Source organism: Microcaecilia unicolor, chromosome 4 (assembly GCF_901765095.1).
Source record: "Microcaecilia unicolor chromosome 4, aMicUni1.1, whole genome shotgun sequence".
In the NCBI taxonomy this organism is placed as follows: Eukaryota; Metazoa; Chordata; class Amphibia; order Gymnophiona; family Siphonopidae; genus Microcaecilia; species Microcaecilia unicolor.
Genome location: NC_044034.1, coordinates 37,185,935 through 37,211,560, shown reverse-complemented (window position 1 = coordinate 37,211,560; position 25,626 = coordinate 37,185,935). Strand labels below are relative to the sequence as shown.

The 25,626-nt window shown below is 43.3% G+C and overlaps 1 protein-coding gene across 1 annotated transcript in view; it reads left to right on the top strand.

Annotated features, from left to right (window-relative positions):
- ME3 (malic enzyme 3) overlaps positions 1–24,433 on the top strand; it is a 202,653-nt gene extending 178,220 nt beyond the window's left edge. Inside the window, exons 9-15 of the mRNA XM_030200152.1 lie at positions 5,286–5,383; positions 12,361–12,474; positions 13,945–14,050; positions 16,749–16,891; positions 20,120–20,293; positions 21,159–21,257; positions 22,833–24,433. Of these exons, the coding sequence (XP_030056012.1) occupies positions 5,286–5,383; positions 12,361–12,474; positions 13,945–14,050; positions 16,749–16,891; positions 20,120–20,293; positions 21,159–21,257; positions 22,833–22,994 (896 nt within the window). The 3' untranslated portion in view covers positions 22,995–24,433. The remainder of the gene's footprint in view (positions 1–5,285; positions 5,384–12,360; positions 12,475–13,944; positions 14,051–16,748; positions 16,892–20,119; positions 20,294–21,158; positions 21,258–22,832) is intronic.
- The last annotated feature ends 1,193 nt before the right edge of the window (positions 24,434–25,626 follow it).

Below are 25,626 nucleotides of genomic sequence, written 5' to 3'. Positions count from 1 at the left end.
AAGATCCAAATGAAGAAAGCAAGAAGCAACATAAACACTGACATGTTAGATGCAAAGTATTGATAAAGATGGCCAAAAGACAATACGAAGAGAAACTTGCCTCTGGGGCAAAAACTCATAGTAGTAATTTTTTTCAGGTATATCAGAAGCAATCTGTAGGACCATTAGATCATCAAGGAGTAAAAGGGGCATTCAGGGAGAAACGTGCCATAATAGAGAGGCTGAATTAATTCTTTGCAGCGGTCTTTACTGAAGAAGATGTAAGAGATCTACTTGTACAAGAGATGGTTTTCAAGGGTGACAATGCAGAGGAACTGAAAGAAATCTTGATGATGCTGGAAGATTTAGTGTCCAAATCAACAAATGAAAGAATAGTAAATCACCTGGACCTGGTGGTATACATCCCAGGGTACTGAAATAACTCAAACAGCTATATGATATGCCCCAGGGTTGCACCTAGTAGGCTGTATGGGGTGTTCTGACAGTGGGAGAACAAGGGGCTTTGGGTCATATCTGGGAGGAAGGGGAGGTCTTTTACCTTGCTCAGACCTTAGGGAAGAATATGGTTCCTCCTCCCCAACCAGGCCTTTCAATATATATAAATCAGAGACTATATTTCTTGTACATCATGAGGGGATATTAGTCTGGAGCAGGCCTTGAGAAGAGGGGGGTAGTAGGGATTGTATCTCCCTACTGATCTGGTCCCCCTGGACTATTATGTGCAGTGCTCAGAGAGGGACTTGGGGGAGACCTATGAGAGGTGGAAATGGGAAATTAGCTTTAAATATCAGCTAAAACCATTAATGGGTAGTGCATTAGTTGAAAATGGTCACAAAATACTTTATCATTGGTACTACACCCCACAAAGACTTCTAAAAGTCTTTAAATATGGGCCAGGCCTTTCCCGGCATAACTGTGGTACTGTGGGGGATATGTTTCATATTTGGTCGACCTGCCCCATTGTCCAGACCTATTGGGGGTCTGTTGTTGATTTTGATGCAGCAGATATTGGGGAATCGGTACCCACCTAGAGCGGAGCATTGCCTGCTTCATCACAAATCTATGGGGGTAAAACCCACACAACACAAATTGGCTATCAATTTGTTCACAGCTGTTCACTTGGCCTTAGCGGTGTGGAAGCAGCTGACAGTACCGGATATGAACGTGTAGCTGTGCAAATTGGACTATTTCTGTTTAATGTCCGAATTGATGGCCGTTAAAAATAGGCATTATGCAACCTTTCAGAAGACTTGGGACTGTTATCAGGCCTGGAGCGCTAGCAGTACAGGCTGAGCTCTCCGTGAACACTCCAGGGGTGATTTATTTGCTATTCAGAGACATATAGGGGACTGTGTAGTACCAGACTCTTTTGAGCTATATTGGGGGAGGAGAGGGGGAGGGATGGGGAAAGGGGATTTGGCTTTTTTTGTTTCTATTATACTTACAGACTATGGTGGCTTTCAATTTGTATCTTGTTCATTTTCTATTGTAATACAATTCTCTCTATATAAAAAGCAACACCAACGTTCTATGAAGCCTCCAGCCGGAAGTGTGAAGGGGGCGAGATATCCGGTTTCCCTATGAGTGTCTGCCCCGCCCTCTCTGTAACACAGTCAGTGAAGGAAAACAGCAGAGCACGAAATCAAATCGCTGGCTCTGTAACATTGAAGGACTCAGAGGGGGGAGGGGAGAGAGGCCAGAGGGCAGGGACACACACACTCCCACATGCACACAGAAGAAAACATTGCTAGCCCCCGTTTCATTTGCATCAGAAACGGGGCTTTTTTACTAGTTACAAATAAAAATTGGGGGGAAAAAAAGGAAATGAAGTTGGAGGAGACCTGTGGTGAACTGCTGTGCACTTCGGATAAAATGCTAGAGATCTTTTGCAGTCCAGATTGTGAAAGGTCTTCTCTTCAGGGTGAACATGAGTTTTGGAGAGAAAACTGGTGAATGTCTGAATTGGGTAAGTTGACAAGATACCACCTTTAATTAAAAAAAAAATAAACATTTGGATGAGATCTAAGGGTTTCTCTGACAAAAATTGTGTGTGTGGCAGATGAGATCATAGTACCTGTATTTCACTGATCCTCCTGTTCAAGGTGGTTGTTATTAGAAATGCCACCTTCTTGCTAAGGTACTTTTAAGAGCAAATTGTTCCATTGGTTTGAGCGGTGGCTTCTTCAACTGAGTTAAGATCTTGTTTAAAAACCACCAGTTCCCTGGGATCTAATCAGGTGCTTTCATCTATAGAAGCCTTTTCATACACTTAGAGAATCCTTTTATCTTATAGCAGACTGAGATTGTGTTCAAGTGCACTCTCACAAAGGAAGTTTGAAAGTCTTGCTAAGAGAGATGGAAAATATACTGCAGTAAATAGTTGGGGAACACGTGAACAAGTTTTGATGTTTCCTAAAATACCTCCCCTGCAGCCCTGTCCAAAAATGCTGCCACTCCTGGGACCCAGCCAGGGGTGGTCCAATGGGCCTGATGAGAACAGTCCTCCCTTCCTTCCCAGGACTATGCTGGGATCCAGAATGGGGCTATTGACTCAAAGTGGTAGTCTTGCGCTACTGCTGCTAGTGAGACATCCCTCCATATAAGGAGCTATGTGGAAGGATGCTCCTCAGTGTTAATACCATGGAACTACTGCTAGAGATTCATAAGCACCATTTTGGATCCCATTGAAGTCTTAGGCAGGAGTGGAGGGGGAACGTTCCTACCTAGGCCCATTGGGCAAACATGGAGACCCTCAGGTAAGTCCTGGGGGGGAAGAGATGGGCTCATAGGGAAGGCAGTTTCAAATGGGGAGCAGGAGTTTGAACGGGAATGGGATCAGACCAGTGGGGGGGCCTTGGCTGGGAAGGGAGGGGATCAGGCCATCAGGGGAGGATTGGTGATCTGGGGTTGTGTTGGGAGAAGGGATTGGAGATGGAGGGAGGACCTCGAGGAGGATATTGCAAGGGGGATGGGGGGGAGGTTTCTGCTGTGGCTACCTTATATTTTGCATTCCCAGCACCGCACCATACCACACATTACATGTTGTGCTGTCTACTGTTGCATATAACGCAGTACCTATATGGTAAGTGTCAGTTCTGAGTGTTGCAAAACAAATGCTGGGCATTCCCCCTACATTTATCACACAGTCTTTGTACTTAACCGTTTTTTGAACCTAAGGCATGGTAAGCTCAAAACCTTAACCCCCTGAAGGGATTATGTGCATGGCCTAGCACAGTAGTATACTCTTAATTGAATTACACTCTTTCGTTCATTAAGCCTTGCTCACAACCTGAAACTCTTTGGCAAGATCATACAATGCCTTAAGACTAAAGTGACAACATTTTTATCAGTTTTAATGATATCCTCAAGATGTTGTTACATAACGAACTGAGATTCAATATGTGAATTCACTCAAAATGGCCAGTGAACATCATAGAAATTTTCTGTGGATATAGAACCAGGAGGTAGGGGCTATCCATCATCTTGCTTGGATAGATGTTTTGCTGTTTTCACATGTTTTCTTTAGCGCATTTTTGTAAGGTAGGTGTTCACATGGGTGGGCCATAGACAGGGCTGACGTTGAGTTGCTTCCATTTATGACACCTCTATGGAACCTGATTGTCGATGCACCTAAATGCTACTTTAGTATTCTGTAAGGACACTTGAGAGCCTGAGTTCCCATATAGAATTGGTTTTCACCATATGGCGGAGTGCCTACATGTTGGTGCCCTTTTATAGAATTGTAGAGGAGTGGCCTAATGGTTAGTGCAGTGGGCTTTGATCCTGGCAACCTGGGTTCAATTCCCCCTGCAAATCCTTGTGACCTTGGGCAAGTCACTGTACACTCCATCGCCCAGGTACAAAAACTTAGATTGTGAGCCCTCTAGGATCAGAAGAAAGTATCTGCATATAATGTGTACAGCGCTACGTACATCTAGTAGTGCTATAGAAATTATTATTAGTAGTAATAATAGTAGTAGTAGTCCCTACGTGTAAAACTTAGTGTCTCCAACTAAGCATATAATGAGTGGATGGATGGGGTATGACTAGGTTGTGCTCATGTGCCTTTGTGTGCACTGCTTAGTGAGTGGGTAGGTGGGATGTATGAGAAGATCAGTTGTGAGTATATACAGTGTACGTGGATGGGTGTGTAGATGAGTGGTTGGAAAGGAATATGTAAGTGGGGGTCTTTGAATAGTTATGGAATAGAATGAAGATAATGATATTATACTTAGACCATCTATCCTGATGCAGAAACCAAAACATGAATTGATGTTGGCAGTTGACTCCTGAGAGACACCACAGATAAGTCTCTGTTGTTACTCAGTGAGGCTCATTTTCAAAGCACTTAGACTTACTAAGTCCCATAGGTTATTAACTTTGTAAGTCTAGGGGGCCCTGTTTACTAAGGTGCGCTAGCATTTTTAGCACACGCTAAAAATTAGCCTCCGCTAATACTAGACACACCCACAGGAATATATGGGTGTCTCTAGCATTGGCGCACACTAATTTTTAACACACGCTAAAATTGCTAGCACGTCTACAGCACAGCGTAGTAAACAGGGCCCTAAGTGCTTTGAAAATATGCCTATTTGAAGAAAACAAAATAGTTCAGAAGAAACTTCTGTTTTAATGAGTGATAGACATTGAATATTTAGAATGAATGTCACAAAATTTTCAGAAACATTTTTCACAAATTTGGATTGATGGACTTTTGACATGATGACCCGTATCTTCTGATGGTCCTTTAAAATTTTATTATACTATTAGAAGATGCAAAATTTAGTAGCTGGGCATTCTGTTATTTATTTTGATTCTATTGCCCCCTACAAAAAGCTGTTTTAATATTGTAGTTTCTTTTGCCGATAGAGTAAGAAGCCATGCCTGTAGCATTTTGATTCAGCTGAAGAACACGAGTAAAGTATTAGGCAAGCTCACATAAACTGCATTACAATAGTCAATATTAGGGCTTTTGTTTTATTTTCAGTTTTAATTGTGACTTACATTAACTAATGGGTTGTCTAGAGCAGTGGTTCTCAAACCTTTCCTAGGGGATCACTAGCCGGTCGGGTTTTCAGGATATCTCCCTAGTGAATATACATGGGAGAAATTTACTTATAACGAAGGTAGTAGGCATGCATTTTCACTAGGGGTATCCTGAAAACCCGACTGGCTTGTGGTCCCCAGGACAGACTTGAGAATCACTGATCTAGAGTGTCAATCCCGTGCCAAGATAAGTATCCCGATTTCCTATTGACACTACCGTTTGTTTTTCATTGCTCTAGGAACTGCATCCGTCGCAGTCGCAGGCATCTTAGCTGCGCTGAGAATCACAAACTGCAAGCTGTCAGACCACAAGTTTGTTTTCCAAGGAGCTGGAGAGGTAGGGTCTGCTACCCTCAGAAAGAAATCACTGGAGTTCAGGGCCAGTTTTTCATTATAATAGTGGAACAGTACCATGTCCCTTCAATGTAATAAATCCTTGACCAAAGCTTAGGGGTTATAAAGCTATCGAAGCATTCGAACTACCTTGCCTGTTGAGGTACTACTACTAACCTATTCCTGTCATTGTTAATGTTTACCTATGCTCTCAGCTAACCTTCTTGCTGATATTCTGTGTTCAAGAGAGTATGGAAATTAACAGTGGTGTTCCTCGGTTGGCTGGCAGCCAGGGCAGATTGGCGCTGCGCACCCCCCCCCCCCCCCCCCCCCCCCCCGGTGCAGCGTTATCATCCCTCCCCCTGCGCATCCTCTCAAGACACTCCCTCCGGTGCATTGCCTCATACCTCCTGGGGTGCTGGGAGCTGCCGTGCGGCTGTCGGCTCTGCCGGTTCCCTGCTCCCTCTGTCCCGGAACAGGAAGTAACATCAGGGGGAGCAGGGAACCGGCAGAGCTGACAGCCACGCAGCTGCTCCCTACAGCGTGCACCCAGGGCGGACCGCCCCTGCCGTCCTGCCTTCGGTACATCGCTGGAAATTAAAGTTCAGATTATTCATGAAGGGGCCATTTTATTAAAGCTTAGCGCACGCTAGTGGACATTAGAATATGCTAAATGCCACATGGACCACAGGTATAAAAGAGGACATGTAACATTTTTTTCTGATCTGAAGAAGAAGGGTTGCCTTTGAAAGCTAATCAAAAAATGTATTAAGTTAGCCCAATAAAAAAGGTATCATCTTATTTTTTCTTTTCTAAGTTTTGTTTTCTTTCTAGTGGACTAACACTGCTACCACATCACTCTACTCTTTGGAAGTCCAAATTAGCTCAATTTCAAAACATGGCCTTAAGGCCCATAATAAGTTAAATAGAGCCCACAGTCAGAGTAGTTGAGCTAATTTGAATATTTTCTGTTGTATGAAGTGAATTTGAGGCAAACGTCAAAACATTTTGACCACAGAGCAGCTGAGAGAACTCCTGGATAAAGTAATTCAAATGTACAGATTAGGGGAAAGTGTTTTAAAAAAAAATTGCAACGTTTGTTTAATGAAACTTTTCTGGCGAACAGGTCAATGTATTGGAATATCCCTTGGGCATTGTCAGGACTATTAGCAGAATAGGACATTGCTGAGAGAGGTCACGATCAGGCTTATTTTCGAAAGAGAAGGACGCCCATCTTTCGAATAGGAGCCAGCATTCGTAGTGCACTGGTCCCCCTGACATGCCAGGACACCAACAGGGCACCCTAGGGGACACTGCAGTGGACTTCAGAAATTGGTCCCAGGTACATAACTCCCTTACCTTCTGTGCTGAGCCCCCCCAAACCCTCCCGAAACCCACTCCCCACAACTGTACACTACTACCATAGGCCTTATGAGTGAAGGGGGTCACCTACATGTGGGTACAGTGGGTTTTGAAGGGCTCACATTTACCACCACAAGTGTAACAGGTAGGGGGGGGGATGGGCCTGGGTCCGCCTGCCTGAAGTGCACTGCAGTACCCACTAAAAGTGCTCCATTATCGCCGAAAATCGGGGATGACCATCTCTAAGGTTGACCTAAATTTCGCGATTTGGGCATCCCCAACCGTATTATCGAAACGAAAGATGGACGCCCATCTTGTTTCAATAATACAGCCTGGCATATCTGACGATTATTAACAGAAGCTCAAAGTCCTTCTTTGTGTAAAGATTAAAAATAGACTGCAGAACAACTTTTTGTATTTGCTGGCCTTTCACTGGGGGGAATTCTGCACTGGCAACATCTGCAGCTTTCCTCAATTCCTTTCCCCTTCCTCCACAGAGATTGCACAGCAAGAAGAGCTGGTGGTATAGGGCTGCATCCTCTTCCTCTATCAGCCTAGAATCGACTGTTCATTTAAACTGTAGGACTATACAAACTCAAATGCACAGGTCAACAGAGGAAGAGGATGCAGACTGATGTGCAGCTGTGCACCACCATCTACTCTGGCCACATGATCGAGGCGGATGGTGGGGGTGCAGAGCAAGAGGCAAACCAAGCTTAAGTGGGGTAAGTAGCAAAGAGCAGGGAGAGTCACAGGAGCAGGTTGGGGGGGGGGGGGGGGGACGGGGAAGTGGAAGAGCAAGGTTGAGTATTTAACATGAGAAGGGAAAAGGAATAAACCAAGGTTGAGTGTGCTTACCGTGGGGATGGGGGAGGGACTGAGCAAGGTTATATAAGTACATATCTATTGCCATACTGTGAAAATACTGAAGGTCCATCAAGCCCAGCATCCTGTTTCCAACAGTGGCCAATCCAGGTTACAAGTACCTGGCAAGATCCCAGAACAGTGCAATGCCTTTTTTGCTGCTTATCCTAGAAATAAGCAGTGGATTTTCCCCAAGTCCATTTTAATTATGGCTTATGGACTTTTCTTTTAGGAAGCTATCCAAATCTTTTTTTAAACCCCGCAAAGCTAACTCCTTGTACTACATTCTCTGGCAAAGAATTCCAGAGTTTAATTGCATGTTGAGTGAAGAAATATTTTCTCCAAATTGTTTTAAATTTACTACTTTGTAGCTTTGTTTGGTGCCCCTTAGTCCTAGTATTTTAGCAAAGAGTAAACAAGCAATTCACGTCTACCCGTTCCACTCCACTCATTATTTTATAGACCTCTATCATATCTCCCCTCAGCCGTCTTTTCTCCAAGCTGAAGAGCCCTAGCCGCTTTAGCCTTTCCTCTTAGGGAAGTCATCCCATCCCCTTTATCAATTTTGTCGCCCTTCTCTGTACCTTTTCTAATTCCACTATATCTTTTTTGAGATACGGTGACCAGAATTGCACACGGTATTCAAGGTGGAGTCGCACCATGGAGCAACACAAAGGCATTATAACGTTCTTATTTTTATTTCCATTCTTTTCCTACTAATACCTAACATTCTATTTGCTTTTTTAGCCGCTGCCCACACTGAACAGTGGGTTTCAATGTATCATCACCCGATGACACCTAGATACCTTTCCTGGTCAGTGACTCCTAATGTGGAACCTTGTATTACGTAGCTATAGTTTGGGTTCCTCTTTCCCACGTGCATCGCTTTGCACTTGCTCACATTAAACGTCATCTGCCATTTGGATGTCTAGCCTCTCAGTACCATAAGGTCCTCTTGAAATTTTTAACAATCCTGTCACGATTTAACAACTTTGAATTTCTTTTTGTTGTCAGCAAATTTAATTACCTCACTAGTTACTCCTATCTCTAGATCATTTATAAATATGTTAAAAAGCAGCTGTCCCAGCACAAACCCCTGGGGAACACCACTATCTACCCTTCTCCATTAGGAATACTGACAATTTAGCCCTACTCTCTGTTTTCTATCTTTTAACCTGTTTTTAGTCCACAATAAAACATTACCTCCTAACCAATTTCCTCTGCAGTCTTTAATGTTTTACTTTGTCAAATGCCTTTTGAAAATCCAAATACACAATATTGACCAGCTCACCTTTATCCACATGTTTGTTCACCCCTTCAATGAAATATAATAGATTGGTGAGGCAAGATTTCCCTTCACTAAATCCATGTTGGCTTTGTCTCATTAATCCATGCTTTTGAATATGCTCTGTAATTATTTTCTTTATAATGGTCTCTACCATTTTGCCTGGCACCAGCGTCAGGCTCACCGGTTTATAATTTCTCAGATCATCTCTAGTAGAGGAGTGTGGTAGCCGTGTTAGTCCACTCTTAAGGTTATCAATAGAAATCAAACAAAATAAAACATGGAAAAGAAAATAAGATGATACCTTTTTTATTGGACATAACTTAATACATTTCTTGATTAGCTTTCGAAGGTTGCCCTTCTTCCTCAGATCGGAAATAAGCAAATGTGCTAGCTGACAGTGTATATAAGTGAAAACATTCAAGCATTACTATGACAGTCTGACAGGGTGGGAGGAGGGGGGTGGGTAGGAAGTATGCATGGGGACATCAAAGCATATTATTGATATTCTAACAGGATGGGTGTGGATAGGTGAGGGGAGGGCAACCTTCGAAAGCTAATCAAGAAATGTATTAAGTTATGTCCAATAAAAAAGGTATCCTCTTATTTTCAGATCATCTCTAGAACCTTTTTTAAAAAATTGCACTGGCTGCCCTCCAATCTTCTGATACCATGCTTGATTTTAAAGATAAATTACATATTACTAACAATAGTTCTGCAAGTTCATTTCCCATCTGTAATTCCCAGATCATCTCTGGAACCTTTTTTAAAAATCGGCGTTACACTGGCCACCCTCCAATCTTCTAGTACCATGCTTGATTTTAAAGATAAATTACATATTACTAACAATAGTTCTGCAAGTTCATTTCCCATCTGTAATTTCCCAGATCATCTCTGGAACCTTTTTTAAAAATCGGCATTACACTGGCCACCCTCCAATCTTCTAGTACCATGCTTGATTTTAAAGATAAATTACATATTACTAACAATAGTTCTGCAAGTTCATTTCCCATCTGTAATTTCCCAGATCATCTCTGGAACCTTTTTTAAAAATCGGCATTACACTGGCCACCCTCCAATCTTCTAGTACCATGCTTGATTTTAAAGATAAATTACATATTGCTAGCAATAGTTCTGCAAGTTCATTCTTCAGTTCTATCGGTACTCTGAGAAGAATACCATCCGGTCCGGGTGATTTGCTACTCTTCAGTTTGTCAAATTGCGCCATTACATCTTCCAGGTTTATAGAGATTTGATTCAGTTTCTCTGACTCGTCAGCTTTGAATACCATGTCTGGCACTGGTATCTCTCCCAAATCTTCCTCGGTGAAGACCAAAGCAAAGAATTCATTTAATCTCATCACTATGGCTTTGTCTTCCCAGAGTGCCCCTTTTACCCCTTGGCCATCTAGTGGTCCAACTGATTCTTTTACTGGCTTCTTGCTTTTAATATAACTTAAAAAAAAATGTATACTATTTGTTTTTGCCTCCAATGCAATCTTTTTTTCAAAGTCCCTCTTTGCCTTCCTTATCAGCGCTTTGCATTTGACTTTCCATCCCTTATGCTATCATTTTCGGTCAGATTCTTCTTCCATTTTCTGAAAGATTTTCGTTTAGCTCTAATATCTTCCTTCACCTCACTTTTTAATCATGCCGGCTGTCATTTGGACATCCTTCCTCCTTTTTTAATACATGGAATATATTTGGCATGGGCTTCCAGGATGGTATTTTTGAACAGCATCCACGCTTCATGTAAATTTTTGATCTTCGCTGCTGCTCCTGTGAGGTTTTTTTTTCTTCACCGTTCTTCTCATTTTATCATAATCTCCTTTTTGAAAATTAAATGCTAACATATTGGATTTCCTGTGTGTACTTACTCCAAAGCTGATATCAAATCTGATCATATTATGATCACTGTTATCAAGTGGCCCCGGCACCATTGCTTCCTGCACCAGATCATTCGCTCCACTAAGGACTAAGTCTAGAATTTTTCCTCCTCTTGTTGGCTCCGGTACCAGCTGCTCCATAAAGCTGTCATTGATTTCCTAAAGGAATTTTACCTCCCTAGCGTGCCCCAATGTTACATTTACCCAGTCAATATCGGGGTAATTGAAATCACCCATTATTATTGTGTTCCCCAGTTTGTTAGCCTCCCTAATTTCTGATAACATTTCTACATCTGTCTGTTCATCCTGGCCAGGTGGATGGAAGTACACTCCTATCTCTATCCTTGTCCCCTTTGCACATGGAATTTCAATCCATAGGGATTGCAAGATGTGTTTTGTTTCCTGCAGAATTTTCAGGCTATTTGATTCAAGGTCCTCCTTAACATACAATGCTGCCCCTCCACCAATTTGATCCACCCTATCACTGCGATATAATTTATTGAGTGTGCATGCAGTGGGAATGGGGGAGGGACTGAGCAAGGTTTGTGTGTGTGCGTGCCGTGGAGATGGGGTTGGGACCGAGCAGGGTTGAGTATGTGGGATGGGATAAGGCAGAAACAATGAAAGTTAAGGAGAAAAGGGGGGGTGTCTGAGAAGAAAAGATGAAGGGATGTATTGCCTGCAGAGTTAGACCTTGGGGGCAGACAGAATTTAGGGGTTCTGCTAGCAGTTAGAGCAGGGGCTTATCTGGACTTCGCCGGTAGGGGGGTCCAGAGCCGAAGTGAGGGGGCACATTTTAGACCCCCCCCCCCCCCGCACCAGAACCACCTCCAACAACTGTCGCCCGCCCGTCGACCCTCTCGACCCCCCGCCAGCTGTCGCTTACCTGTGCTAGTGGGGGACCCCAACCCCCGCCAGCCGAAGCCGTCGTCCTTCGTTCGTTTGTTTTCTTCTTTCTGAGTCTGACTCTGATGTCCTGCACACGTTCTGCACGTTGTGTACGTGCAGGACGTCAGAGATGAGTCAGACTCAGAAAGAAGAAAACAAACGAACGAAGGATGACTGCTTCAGCTGGCGGGGGTTGGGGTCCCCCGCCAGCAAAGGTATGCGATGGCAGGTTGGCGGTGGGAGGGGGAGTTGCGAGAGCCGTCGGTAGGGGGGTCCAGGGCCAAATCTACGGGGGCCCTGGCCCCCGTGGCCCCATTACAGATATGCCCCTGAGTTAGAGGGAGAGAGGTCTGCAGTTGGAGTGAGGGGAAACTGGGGAGGCTGGATCTTGAGGAGAGAAAAGGCATGGGGAATTTAAGCCTGGGGAAGGCTTTCAGCCCTTATGAAGGGGAAATTCAGCACCAAAAAAACCCCACTACAAACAAACTCTACAGAATTTGGCAGAATTTTAAAATATTGTGTGCAGAATTTTTAAAATTTTGCACAGGATTTTAAGCATTATTTTTGGCACGGAATTCTCCCAGGAGTAGATATTGTCAAAGATCTTTTATTCTTTGGTACTAATAACTCATAAATAAATAGGCATAAGGATGTGTCTGTACATGAATATATATTTCTGTAATTGTGTGTGTTTCAGGCCGCCATGGGAATAGCTCATCTAATCATCATGGCAATGGAAAAAGAAGGCGTTCCGAGGAAGGAAGCAATCCAGAAGATCTGGATGGTTGATTCCAAGGGACTTATAGTCAAGGTAATCCTGGGCTTTATCACTTTATTGCGCACAATGGTTTTGAGATAATGGGGGTTTTCTCATTTGACCCAGCAGTTTTCTCCTCCTCCCTTGGGTTTCCAGCTCATTTCTGACACCCCAAGACAAAACCTAGTATCTGACAATGAGTTAAAAATGAGTTTGAACCGGTTTTGTAGATACTTGCTTTTGCCTCGTGCAGTGATACATAGAGGATGGCCAAAAAAACAGTTCAGTTCTCCTTAACCCATTAGTGCTCACTGTTCCCATTTGGCTTATTATGGGAACATTTGGGCACAATGGGTTAAACTCAGAGTGGCAGAATCTAGAGTTTTATTAAAATTATATCTAAACTTATGGCAAAACCTAGTTAATAACAAATGAAGTTAGCAGATTTACGGCAAAATATGGTATATGCGTCAGCGAATTAACAGTGTCAATACATTGAGAGCAGCCAATCAACAATAGCCTTATGTAAGAGACCGATGTAGAGTCTTTGTTTACCTGAAAGATAGCATCATTTGGTTTAATAACAGCTCTGACAGGGGGATGATCAGAAGCAAACGCCGGCGCTAGAGGCTGTTAGCGCCAATACTAGCACCGGCGTTTGCTAACACCCCAGGATCAGAGCCCTTGAGCGCATGAAACAACATGCTCGAGGGCTCTGAACACAACTAGCATGCAAATGCATGCTAAACAGGGCTAAACATATTCATCCCCAATGATCAGCGGCCAGTGCGCCAAAGATTGGGTCACTGGCTGTGGCAAACCCTAAACCAGCTCGAAGCTGGCGTTAGGGTTTGCAGATCATTGGGGAGGAATGGTGAGCCCTGTTCAGCATGCATTTACATGCTGGCAGGCCCCCATTCCCCCCAACAGCAAACCTGCCAGCAACAGGGGGCTGGAGGTCCCACGGACCTCCGGTCCCCCCGGTGATCCCCCCCAGGTTCAGGGAGGGCTGGAGATCCAGTGGGTCTCCAGCCCCCCCTAACTCCCATCAACAAACAGTCCCTGGTGGCCTAGTGGGTGACCAACCAATCCCCCCCACCCAGCGACAGGGGGGCTGGAGATTCGCTGGACCACCGGTCCCCCCCAGCGAAGGGTCCCTGGTGGTCCAGTCCCCCCTACCTTGTGGGTTGGAGGAGGGAAGGTAGCCTGCCTCCCTCCTTTTCCTGTGACGCCGCAAAATGGCGGCACCCAGCCCTGCCCTGTGTATCCCAGGATGCGCTGGGCGGGGCTATACACCTTCAGTATGCCCCAAATCATGCTCCAATTTAGAGAGACAACGGTTAAGCATTCCCCAAATAATTGAATGCTAAGCAGTTATGTGATCGACACCCATTGCTGTTTGCATAACTGATTTTGAATACTGACCCCAGTATTTTTAATGTGGATATCTATTAGTAGATAAATACCAAATGCATTGCTTGAAGGTACACCAGAATTCTGATGTAACATCCGATGCTTTTACAGGGAAGGGGTAACTTGAACCATGAAAAGCAGATGTTTGCACATGACCACCCACACCTGAAAACACTGGAGGAAGTAGTACATACCTTGAAACCTACAGCTATCATAGGTAAAGTACAGTTATGGTTTATTTATGTGATATGCTTTTTTTCATATAAGGGAGAGAAGAATAAGCTTTAATGTGGTGCCCAGGTTTGCTCTCTGACATTGACCAATTTGGGTAACTTGGAATTTCCTGCCAGAAAGTAGAGGTCTTCCTTGTTGCTTACGCCAAGAAATAAGAGATAGCTAATAATTATAAATAGGCCTGCTCTCCCAAAATACGTGGAGGAGTGGCCTAGTGGTTAGGGTGGTGGTCTTTGGTACTGGGGAACTGGGGTCGATTCCCACTTCAGGCACAGGCAGCTCCTTGTGACTCTGGGCAAGTCATTTAACCCTCCATTGCTCCATGTAAGCCGCATTGAGCCTGTCATGAGTGGGAAAGCGCAGGGTACAAATGTAACAAAAAAAAAAATAACTTTGACCATTATTCCCATTTGGAATCTACAAGGCATTCAGCTTGCTTCTTCCGGGCCCCATTTCTCTGGCACCAGTTACTTCTGATATTAGGTCTGAGCAATCCTATCTTAAGTTCAGGTCAGCCCTGAAGACTCATTTGTTTTCCCTTGCTTTCCTGCCTGACCATAGCTGCCCGGTTGGCTCTCTAACCTGTGTGCAAAGCTGCCACCCCTGTGTCCTTTTTCTTTCCCCTCTCTTTCTCTGCACTTTTCTTTTCTATCCGGAGATTGTAGTTCCTTTTTTTCTTCAATGATTTGTTAGTAATGTAAACCGCTTTGGCTTTCTTTTAAGAAAGGTGGTATATCAAGCCTTAACATCTTAACAGCCAACAGCAACAAATACATTTTAAAAATCCACTATTATAAAACATCCCGCTCACCCCACCCCTACTCACGCAGGCTTCAGTCTTCAGGAAATCAGGGCCACATTGATGCGTAGAGGAAAGAAGCCTTCCTCCACTACCCTGTGATAGTGAGACAGCAGGGGACCCAAAATTTGTAACTGTTAAGATTTTATAGAAGTCGCTTGATAATCCATCTGTCCCCAGGGCCACACAGAACCTCAATTTCTTAATAGCCTGTTGTAGTTTTGGGGCTGTGATTGGAGTATTTAATATTTGTCTAGCTTCCATCGACGGCCAAGCTTGATTTAAAAAGTTGCTAATTAAATTAGGTTCTACTGATGGGCGTGCGTTATAAAGCTGTTAAAAATGTTTGAAAAAGATGGTTAGGATTTGTGGCTGTGTATTGACAATTTCTCCTTGCGAAGATTGCAATGGAGCCACCACTTGGGACACCCCCCCCCCCCCCCCCCCCCCCCCCCCGAGTTTTACTATCCTAGCCAACATTTTACCAGGTTTGTTCTCATATTTAGAGAATCTGTACATTGATAGATTGAACTCATGAATCATAGAATTTAGGGACATCTTTGCTGCTACATAAGTATCTTTATTCGTAATTGAGGGATTGCACAGATAAACCACCTTAGCTGTCTGAAGCATTTTTGCTAAGGCTTGAATGCCAGTGGCCAACCTCTTACGGCAGGCCGCCACGTAAGCAATTATGTTCTCTCGTAGTACAGTGATGTCTGGTTGTATGTGCCATGGCTGGTAAAAGTGGTGTGGCTACCGTAAAGGCAGAGCCATAGATATTGACCCCCCGCCCCTAAGGTTACCCAGAATGAGTACCGGTACCTTTTTTCCTACAAAAAATAGCACTTTGAGTAAGAGGTTTGTAGAGTACACCAGTATGGATGGAAATACCATCTTTTCATTCCAAAAGAATTCACAGAAGTTCCTCTTAATGTGTTAACGTACTGCTAACCACTGAATAATAATTGAAATACAGTGATAAAATCTGCAATACCTTTTATCAGCCTCTGTGAGCATGTCCTTAACATGTGGAAGTGTCATGCTTCAGACTTGAATTCTCTATCAATTGAAATAGGGTTCAATATTTAGTAATGTAACCTAGTAACCCTAGTAGCGCTTTAGAAATGTTAAGTAGTAGTAGTAGTAAATGGCAAGTGACCAACTCACCCGCAAATGCGCAGTAGAGACTTCCCTCTCTGTCCCACCCCCGCGTCAAGACGTGATGACGTCAGAGGACGGAACAGAGAGGGAAAGAAACGCTGCACTGAGGAGTGGACCTGGAAAACGGAAGGGGAGGGAGGGAGGGAACCACCGAGGTCGCTACCGCTCCCCACTCCACTCGGGCCGGGCCCTCTCCTCTCCATTGAACTTACAGCGCCAAAACCACAGCAGGCAGATCACCTCCCGTCAGCCTTCCTTCCCTGCCTGTGTCCCGCCCTCGCCGACTTTATGTCACACGAGGGTGGGACACAGGCAGGGAAGGAAGGCCGACGGGAGGCGATCTGCCTGATGCAATTTTGGAGGTGAGGTGCTATAAGCTCAATGGAGAGGAGAGCCCCCAGCCCGGGTGGAGGGGGGCCGGCGGCGACCCCGGGGGGGGGGGGGAAACGGTAGCGGCGACATTGGGGGGAGGGGCGGCGGCGACGACCTCGGTGGGGGGAGGAGGGAGGGAGGGAAGGGCAGAAGAAATGCTGGACATGGATGGAGGAGAGGGAAGAAAGGAAGGAGATGCACATGGATGGAGGGCATAGGGCAGGGAGGGAAGATGGCAGGGGACAGAGGAATTTTGCCAAACAAAAATCTCTCCCGTTTAAACGGGCTTAACGGCTAGTATCATATAAAATAAGAGCAATGAAAAGCTCCTTTTATTCCTTTTCAGGTGTGGCAGCCATTGGTGGAGCCTTTACAGAAAAGATTCTGAAAGACATGGCTACTTTCAATGACCGGCCAATTATCTTTGCCCTGAGTAATCCCACCAGCAAAGCAGAATGCACGGCTGAACAGTGCTATCAACTGACAAAGGTAGTGTGCAGTATACGCAAGACACTTGGCCTTTCCTTTTTGCGCTGCAGCATAGGATGAGGGATCCAAAATATTAAAACAGCAAATATGTCATTAGGTATGACGCAGTTAAAAATGGCAACGTCATGCATATATGGGTAGATTGAAAGGAAACCAGAGGTTGAGTCAGAGCAGGAAGTGTGCCGTTTGAGGGAGAGAAGAGAAGTTTGATGCCGTCCTTGTTTCCCTCCCTGCACTGGTAAGCGTTGTAGTTCTGATGCTTGTACAGGGTTTACTTTGTCTTGCTATACACTGATGAACTTTGGCCTGCTTTCGGCATTACCATCAGTCAACCTTTTGACTAGAACCTTCTAATTCTTCAGCCCTTACTTTTTTCATAAGTAGAGTCTTTATCCTGTAACCGCTTTCAGGAAGATTGGAGTGTGTGTTTGGTGGGTTCTAGGGTCTGGGAAGGATCGCCTATAGAAGTAGGTTCTGCCAAGACCAATGATGAATTGCTATATGTTGTTTTCACTTGTGAGGCAGCTGATTCAGAGGCTCCTGAGCCCCCTACCTCAAGGGAGTTTGAGGTTGAAGGATCTATTTATATTATTAAATGTCAAAGGGTGATATTGGATACCTTGTACACAGTTATTACCAATATAGAACAAACACGTTCTGCTAAAGTGGGACTCTATGAGAGCAGTTCTATAACTGGGCACCTGGTAGGAGTCTATTCTATGAAGGAAAATAGGTGCGTACTTTCATATATAGAATACTAGTGTAACTGCTTAAAAATTGGGCACGAGCCTTTGAGCTTGTGTAAGTGTTAGTTCCTACGTCCGGAGATATGTGCACAACTTATCCTATAAGGTACGTGTGTAAGTGGAGCCTTGCCCATGCTTCTCCCAAGCTAAGTCCATGTGTATACCATCATTGCATATGTACCCTATGTAAGATATGCATCTAGTTACCAAATAGCGCTTAGGAGGAATTTTGGCAGTGACACACTATTCTAAATATTTATGCATCTAATCAGTGTAAATGTTAGCACCTGTGTTATAGAATTATCTCCAATGGCTTCTAATTTGGTCAACTTTCAACATAAGTTGATGAACAAGTCCAGGTAGTAGGTGTGCACTCTAGATTCAATCAGCTGGAAGAGCTACAGACACAAATTGACATAAAGATAGAGGCTATGTCCACAGGAGCCTTGACTCCTCTGAAAACCAGTGCAAGAAGTGTCATTTTTCATTTCTTAATTTTTTGAGGTCTCCATTGGTTACCCCTTAGGGATACTCAAGAAATGTATCTTGAGAGATTGCATTCATCTATAGAAATTTTAATTTGCAGTGGGGAGAGTAGAGGGAAAATGAAGTATTTGACAGTTTGGAGTTCACCCAATTTCTTCAAGATTCTCTCTCAGGCAATTGCTAGATCCACTTGTAGTTGTTTTTGCCCATGATACAGATAAGATATTGGATCTTATCATGTTTTTTCTTATAAGCAATGTGTGCATCAAGGTTATAAAATTTCAATTTTCTGGATCTATTCTGTGTTGTGAGAGACATCAATGGCATTAGATTTTCTTGGTCACAAATTTATCAGTTGCCTTTTTGGAGGCAACATTTATGTTAAGGCAGCACTTACCAAACTTTCTGTGACCATGACCCCATTATCTTGGCCACAAAAAGCATATGACCCCACAGTGCAGGCTGATGACGTTTGGATAGCGTATGGGTGTTATAACCCACAGTTTGGGAAACTCTGCATTAAGGTAGCCATGTAGGGGCAGGAGTGTAGCTGCCACAGCTGTCAGGAAAAGTAAGTAAGCCCTTAAGCTGGTCTGAAAGCCAGCGGTCAGCAAACTCAACACTTCACCTGCAGCAACCACTGTTCCCCAGCAGTTGAGCCCCTTGGTTCGGGCAGCCAACAGGACTTAATGAGTCGAGCAAGAGATAAAGGGGCTCAGGCTCAGACAGGAGGAGGAGGTAGTGAGGTCAGAACTAGGCAGGAGTCAGGGAAGGCTGTGTTCCAGCAGAGGTCAAGTCCAGGCAGAAGGCAGGGCAGGTGGCATTCCAGCAGTGGGTCAGGTCCAGGCAGAAGTCAAGGCAGGCGGCGTTCCAGCAGTGGTCAGGTCCAGGCAGAAGTCAAGGCAGGCGATGTTCCAGCAGAGGTCAGGTCCAAGTAGAAGTCAGGGCAGGCAGCGTTCCAGCAGTGGTCAGGTCTAGGCAGAAGTCAAGGCAGGTGGCGTTCCAGCAGTGGTCCAATTCAGGCAGAAGACAGGGCAGGCAGTAGACAACTGGATAGAAAGCACCAGTACAACCAACAAGGTAGTAGCTGAGGCAAAGAAGTAGTGCGAGGTTCCTGGTTTTAAACTGAAGGCGTCTGATGTCACTGTAGAAGCGCTCGCAGTGTAGATGTGCCCAGAGGTAGACACACCCAGACTGTGGGCGCTCTGGAGGAAAGGGACAATAGCATCGTGGGCGTGTGCATCTGGTTCCGCACTTGACACTCCAGGTTTGTGACAGAAGCCGCATCGCTTCTGTCCCTTGTAGCTGGCCTCTGTAAATGGCTGCGGTAACCTCTCGAGTCAGCTCACTGTACTACCCCTTCACTCTGTCCCTACTGGGACCACCAGGGCTTTGATTCTCAGGGGGTAGGAAGGAGGCAGAGGCTTTTTTGGAGGCTGGGAGCGGGAAAGGGGCTTCTTTAAAGTTAAAATATAGTTATACGAGTCCCGGCCGATGTTCAGCTGGGACCTCATAACAGTCTTATCGGCTGGGACCCGCATAGGTTCCAGCAGCCATCCCCACCAAATTTAGCCCCCGATATTCAGTGCCAGTGCCCGAGCATGGCCTGCCATTGAATATCGGGGTCTAATCTAGCCGGCGATGGTGAATGTTTTAAAAAAACACTGTCCGCCACTGTCTGAATATCGGTCAGCTAGTATTTTATGTTTCAAGTGAGCCCAATTTTTGGATGCAGCAAACTGATCCTGATGTGATATCTGCCCCCTTGGTTTCTGACAGTTTGAACTTTGGCTTAAAAGTTTTAATGAGAGCTGGTTCCATTTCTGTAGAGATTTGTTTCTTCCCCTCCACTATATCCGCACAGTACATCTTTGTTACACACAGGCAAAATTTTGTGGTCTGGTATGTAAGAATTGTTGCTGTTGTGTATTGCTTATCAAGTTTAAGGGTTATAAAACACAATTTGTTTTTGTTTGTTTTATATGCTTGATGGTAGGGTCGAGGTATATTTGCAAGTGGGAGTCCATTTCCTAAGGTGACTCTATCAAATGGACAGACCTTCTTCCCAGGCCAAGGAAATAATGCCTACGTGTTTCCTGGGGTGGCCCTCGGAATCATCGCCTGCGGGGTCCGACATATTTCTGAAGACATTTTCCTTACTACAGCTGAGGTCTGTTATTATTAACATTAATATGTGTGATTTTTAAAATGTTCTCCTTTTGTGCCAAAGCTCTGTTTTCTTCTCAGATATATTAGAAATGAGCCACTTTCTCTCAGAGCTCACGCCATCAATTTTCTGTTGGATTAGGCTCTGTGCTGCACTTAATGAAGGATAGCCTCAAAATGGCCTTCCTCCAATGTACTGGCTTTACAACAAAGGGAAAGGGCTGAAACAACACCACCCTAAGACTCTTCAGTGTGTGTGGCAGCGGGGGGGGGGGGGGGGTTCCCCAATTAAATCTCTTGTAGTGGAGTGGCATAATGTAAATAAATCTCTGGGCAAATGGCAATGAAGGCTCCTAGCACCAGATTCTTTCAGCTCAACTATGCTGGAAGTACAAAGGAGCAGAGGAAAAGGTTCACATAGAACACCCTCTGGATGATTCTTGTTAATCCAGTAAAAGTTATCACACTTGCAAAGAAACCAGACGTTTTCTGCACTACTCTTCTGATTGCTACTAAGGCTACAGTTGGACAAACAAACTATAGGGTGACAGTGTCTGCATCGTACGAAGTGTCCTTGATGTAGCAAGTATTCAGACGCCATGTCTCAGGCCTTCCTCTCATTTCTTTTATCACTAAACCCACAAAGGGCCTCCAAGGTTGGGTTGGCATCCTTTATTAAAGCCTGGATGCCAACCCACTGTTGGCAGCCCTTTGTGCTTTTTTTTTTGCGTGACGGTTTCCTGTGCTTTAGACTCCCTCTCTTATCTTGCTTTTCTCACTAAACCATGCCTTCGCAGCCTAACTCAAAAAGGCTAGAACATCAAAAGTTAATTTTATATCCTCTGCATTGACTTTCCTCTTCCCCTTAGGCTATTGCTGAAGAAGTAACACCTGACCATCTGGCAGAAGGACGACTCTACCCTCCACTAAGCACTATCAGGGATTTGTCCTTGAAGATTGCCGTTAAAGTAAGGGTGTTTCACTCTTTGGATTTTTTTTGTATTTAAACCAGGAAATATTGTTTATCACACGGATTACCCAGTACACTTACACACAGCCACATCTAAGGTGGCATTCATTATGACTTTTCAACTTTATAGCGCTGCAGAACAGCCCGTGAAGAGGAAATGGAGGGGGTGGGAGGATAGTATCATTATCGCTGAAATCCTGAAGCATAAGATGCTTCCAAGACAAAAAGTCAACAACGGAGCTGAGCTATGAAACCAATAACCCTAAATGTCCCCTTACATAGTAAATGACAGCAGATAAAGACAAGTACGGTCCATCCAGTCTGCTCAACAAGATAACCTCATTTTACATGGTATGTGATACCTTATACCAGAGTTTGATTTGTCCTTGCCATTCTCAGGGCACAGACCATAGACGTCTGCCCAGCACTGTTTTTGTACTAAGTTCTGAAGCTAACGTCGAACATCCCCTTGTTCCAAACAGCAAAATAGAATATTGCTAGCGTAGGACTGGGCTGGTCTTAATGCAGATTTTGGAATGGCTGAGTCCTTATTTAAGAACATGGACAAGATATTTGTTCATGCCACAGATAACTAGTAAATACCTTATGATTACTTCACTGACAGAATACAGTGCCTATTCCACCTCAGAGTTGACAGCACAATGATAATGTAATTTGATATAATTGTCTATCTTTTATCTACAGCAATTATAAATAAAGAAACTTAAGTATAATGCTGTAGAAATATTTATGCAATCACTGTTAGCACTTTTCCCCCAAAACAAGTGAATCCCCCCATCTCACACACACACTCTAGGAGGTAAAATGGCAAATTAGTGCTAAATAGCAATGGTGTAAACCAAATAAGCATGCAATGTGATTCACAGTATTCAGAGAGCAACTGTTATAGGTGAGCAACTTTGCTCTATGGCAACTTGACTGCTGAAAAGATTCCATAGTGATTGGGAGAATAAGGGACAATATTACTGTCATTATAGCCAGGCACAATGAGCCAGAGAAATACATCATGACTTGCCAAAGATCATCCAAAGAGAAAATGGTACCTACTGAATTTTCATCCCAGTCTAGCTCTGGGTTCCTAGCTCAGGGGCCGATGCAGAAAGCCGTCAGTTAGAGCTTCCAGCAGAAGTTTCCTGCCTCAATGCATTACATATTAACATAGTAGATGACGGCAGAAAAAGACCTGCACGGTCCATCCAGTCTGCCCAACAAGATAAACTCATATGTGCTACTTTTTGTGTATACCGTACCTTGATTTGTATCTGTCATTTTCAGGGCACAGACTGTATAAGTCTGCCCAGCACTAACCCCGCCTCCCAACCAGCCCCCCCTCCCACCACCGTCTCTGCCACACAATCTCGGCTATGAGCATGCAAATTACTGCCACGTTAAACTGTGCACTCTCAGTTCTGTAAGCTCCAAGTAAGGAATATATTTCACTTGCACACTCTTAATTATACATTTCCTTCTGCAGACTCTAATGATATTAGATTACAGAAATTGTGCTTGTGTGCTTATTCTCTAAAGGGCAATATTTATGCTTTGATTTCAGATAGTTGACTATGCTTACAGAAATGACTTGGCTTCATGGCATCCTGAACCAGAAGACAAAGAGGCCTTTGTGAAGTCTCTTATCTACAGCCCTGACTACGATTTGTTTTCTATAGACAACTACTCATGGCCAAAGGAAGCCATGGTGATTCAAGATGTGTAAAATAAGGGGTTATTTTTCTATTTCCCTTCCTTTTTGTTGTTCTTATAACCAAGGTTTACAACATAACTCCATCGAAATAAATACAGTGCCATGCTGCTACACTCCACAACCTACTGGAGACTGCTCTAGCACTATTCAGGATATTTTGCCTGCCTATCAGGATTTAGCTCAGTGGAAAGATCCAACCTAACTGAATCAGACTTCTAAGGTTTATAAAGCCTCGATAAACCCATTTTGTGATAAATTGATTTGGGTCCTAAGTGCATTCCTTTAGAAAAGCTCAGAGCCAAAATGTGTTCGTCAGTCAAGAATAACCAGTGTCACAAGTCAAATCCAAACCCACCAGCTTTTGAACAAATCAGCTTTAAAATGAGTTCTGTCCTTGGTAGAAGAAGAGCCCAGTTTTTAAGACTGAATTAAGCTTAATGCTGAATTACTGCAGGAGCTGCCTGCTGGTTGACACTTTGGGCATCAGTTTTCCTGGAAATGCCCTGTTTGAAAAACCCAACTTTACCAAATGGCTGGTAAAGGTGGAATTGGAACATGGTTTATCCTGTGACAACAGCAAAGTCCTCTGAAGCCAGGCATTTACTGACAGATAGTGGATAATTGTAAAAGGTGAATTCAGTGCCTTTGACAGGTCATTCACTTCCCCTCTGATCCTGTCCATTATGATTTACGCCTTTATCTTTAAAGTTGCTTTATTAAGATAACATAATAATTCTATAACTGGGTCTATTTTTCTCTATATCTAATGAAATCTAACAACACAATAAAAAAAAAAGTCATTAAATGAACAATAAAAATTTTTTTCTAAAATGTGTGATGTGCTATACAATGAAACTCATACAGCACCATCTCAATCACTGCACATCTCATCGGAAAAATAGTCCAAAAATTGAAATGCTAAATAAGTATCAGTATGAAAACTTATCTTTTTGCAGTCCTAGCATCAAAAGCAGAAGGATGCTGTAGACAATCAATCTGTAAACATAAATTCAACTTCCTTGTATAAAGGCTTCTTTTTTTAAATATCCACTGTTGTCATAACCATCTCATAATAGAGTCCACTGTAGCTGTTTTTCTCAACAATGAGCCAAGTTTCGCCATAATGGGCTTCTTTAGGAGGATCAACTACAGATTCAGTCAAGAACTGTAAAACAGGCAAGTGCTGTTAAAATTGTTCACCTAAACACATTTTGGCATTAAGCAGTTCATTTTGCTAGTATACAGGTGAAAAAAAAAAACCATAAAATATACTAATACATTTTTCATTCATCCTTCCATGTGTTTTGTGAACATTATTTATTTCCAGAATAATAGGTTGGATAAGAAACCCCATTGAACTGAGCCCTTAGTTGCTGTAAAGTGTGAGTCTGATGTTGAATGCCTAACAGCTGATTGCCATAACCATAATAAATCATGTCCTTTGCTCTTGCGATTGTCTGACTATGATTTTGGACTCCTCAATCACAATAGTTTTTGTACTTTTCTTATGATGCAATGCTTAATTTTTCAAAATTTCTCTTCTACTGTTTCAAATGGCTTTCCATGGTAAAATGCAAATGAAAGAACATAACTTACTACTAAAACATAAAACCATACGTTAGATCAAAAAAGTATCAGAAAAACCATACCTGCATATATAGCTGACAAGACCTTATTGATTCTTCTGTTAAAGTAATACTTTAATGTAGCTAGCTCCCAAGTAAAGATGCTCCAACTTGAGAATTCACGTGCAGAGAGTAGTTTGATAACTGCTCACACATGTAACACATACACAGTTTCTCTGTGGAAACTTGATTAGCTTTTAAAAGTGAAAGTAATTGCATATTTTCACTTTCAGATCTACCCCAGGGAACATATGTGCATACATTTACAGCTGTGCTTTTAGCACATAACTTTTTCAGGATTTATTTATGCATACATCTCCGCCTTCCTTTCCCCTCCCTCCCCTTATCTACTTTTTTTTTCCCCCTGCTTTGCACTATTGCTATTATGTTGTACTTTCTACTGACATTGTACGCCACATAGAGCCTGCCTTGGTGGGAATATGTGGGATATAAATGTTCACAATAAATAAATAAATATGCACTTGAATTTTCAAAAGTAAGTGGATAAGTAAAAGCTTTGTCTCACAGAGGGAATGTTTCAGGTTAGTCCAGGTAAATTTGTTCTCATACAGGCTGTATGCATGCAAGTTTAACTTCATAAAAGCCATATTCAGATATGTGAAAGTTAATTGGGTCTGTAAATTTGGTTGCCAATAAATCTAGTTGATGTCCTTTGATTTGGGAGGGCATTCCATTGAAGAGTGAGAATTGCCAGACATTAAGGAAATCAAGGAATTGTTTAGTATATAGATTAGGAGCATTTTCAAGATATAAGTTGATACCTCTATTCATAATGATATAGTCATTATTGACACATATGTTGGCTATAAATTCAGTAAGTTCAGCCTCAGCCAGTTCCAGCTGTTGGGAGGGTGATATAGTAATAGAAAGCAGATAGATTTGGTTAGGGAATTGTCTTTTATATATATTTCAACTTTTTTTTATTGATGGATCAATCTGGTGCACACAACCAAATAACTTCAAAATCAATAATATAGTACAATAACCATACATCGGTA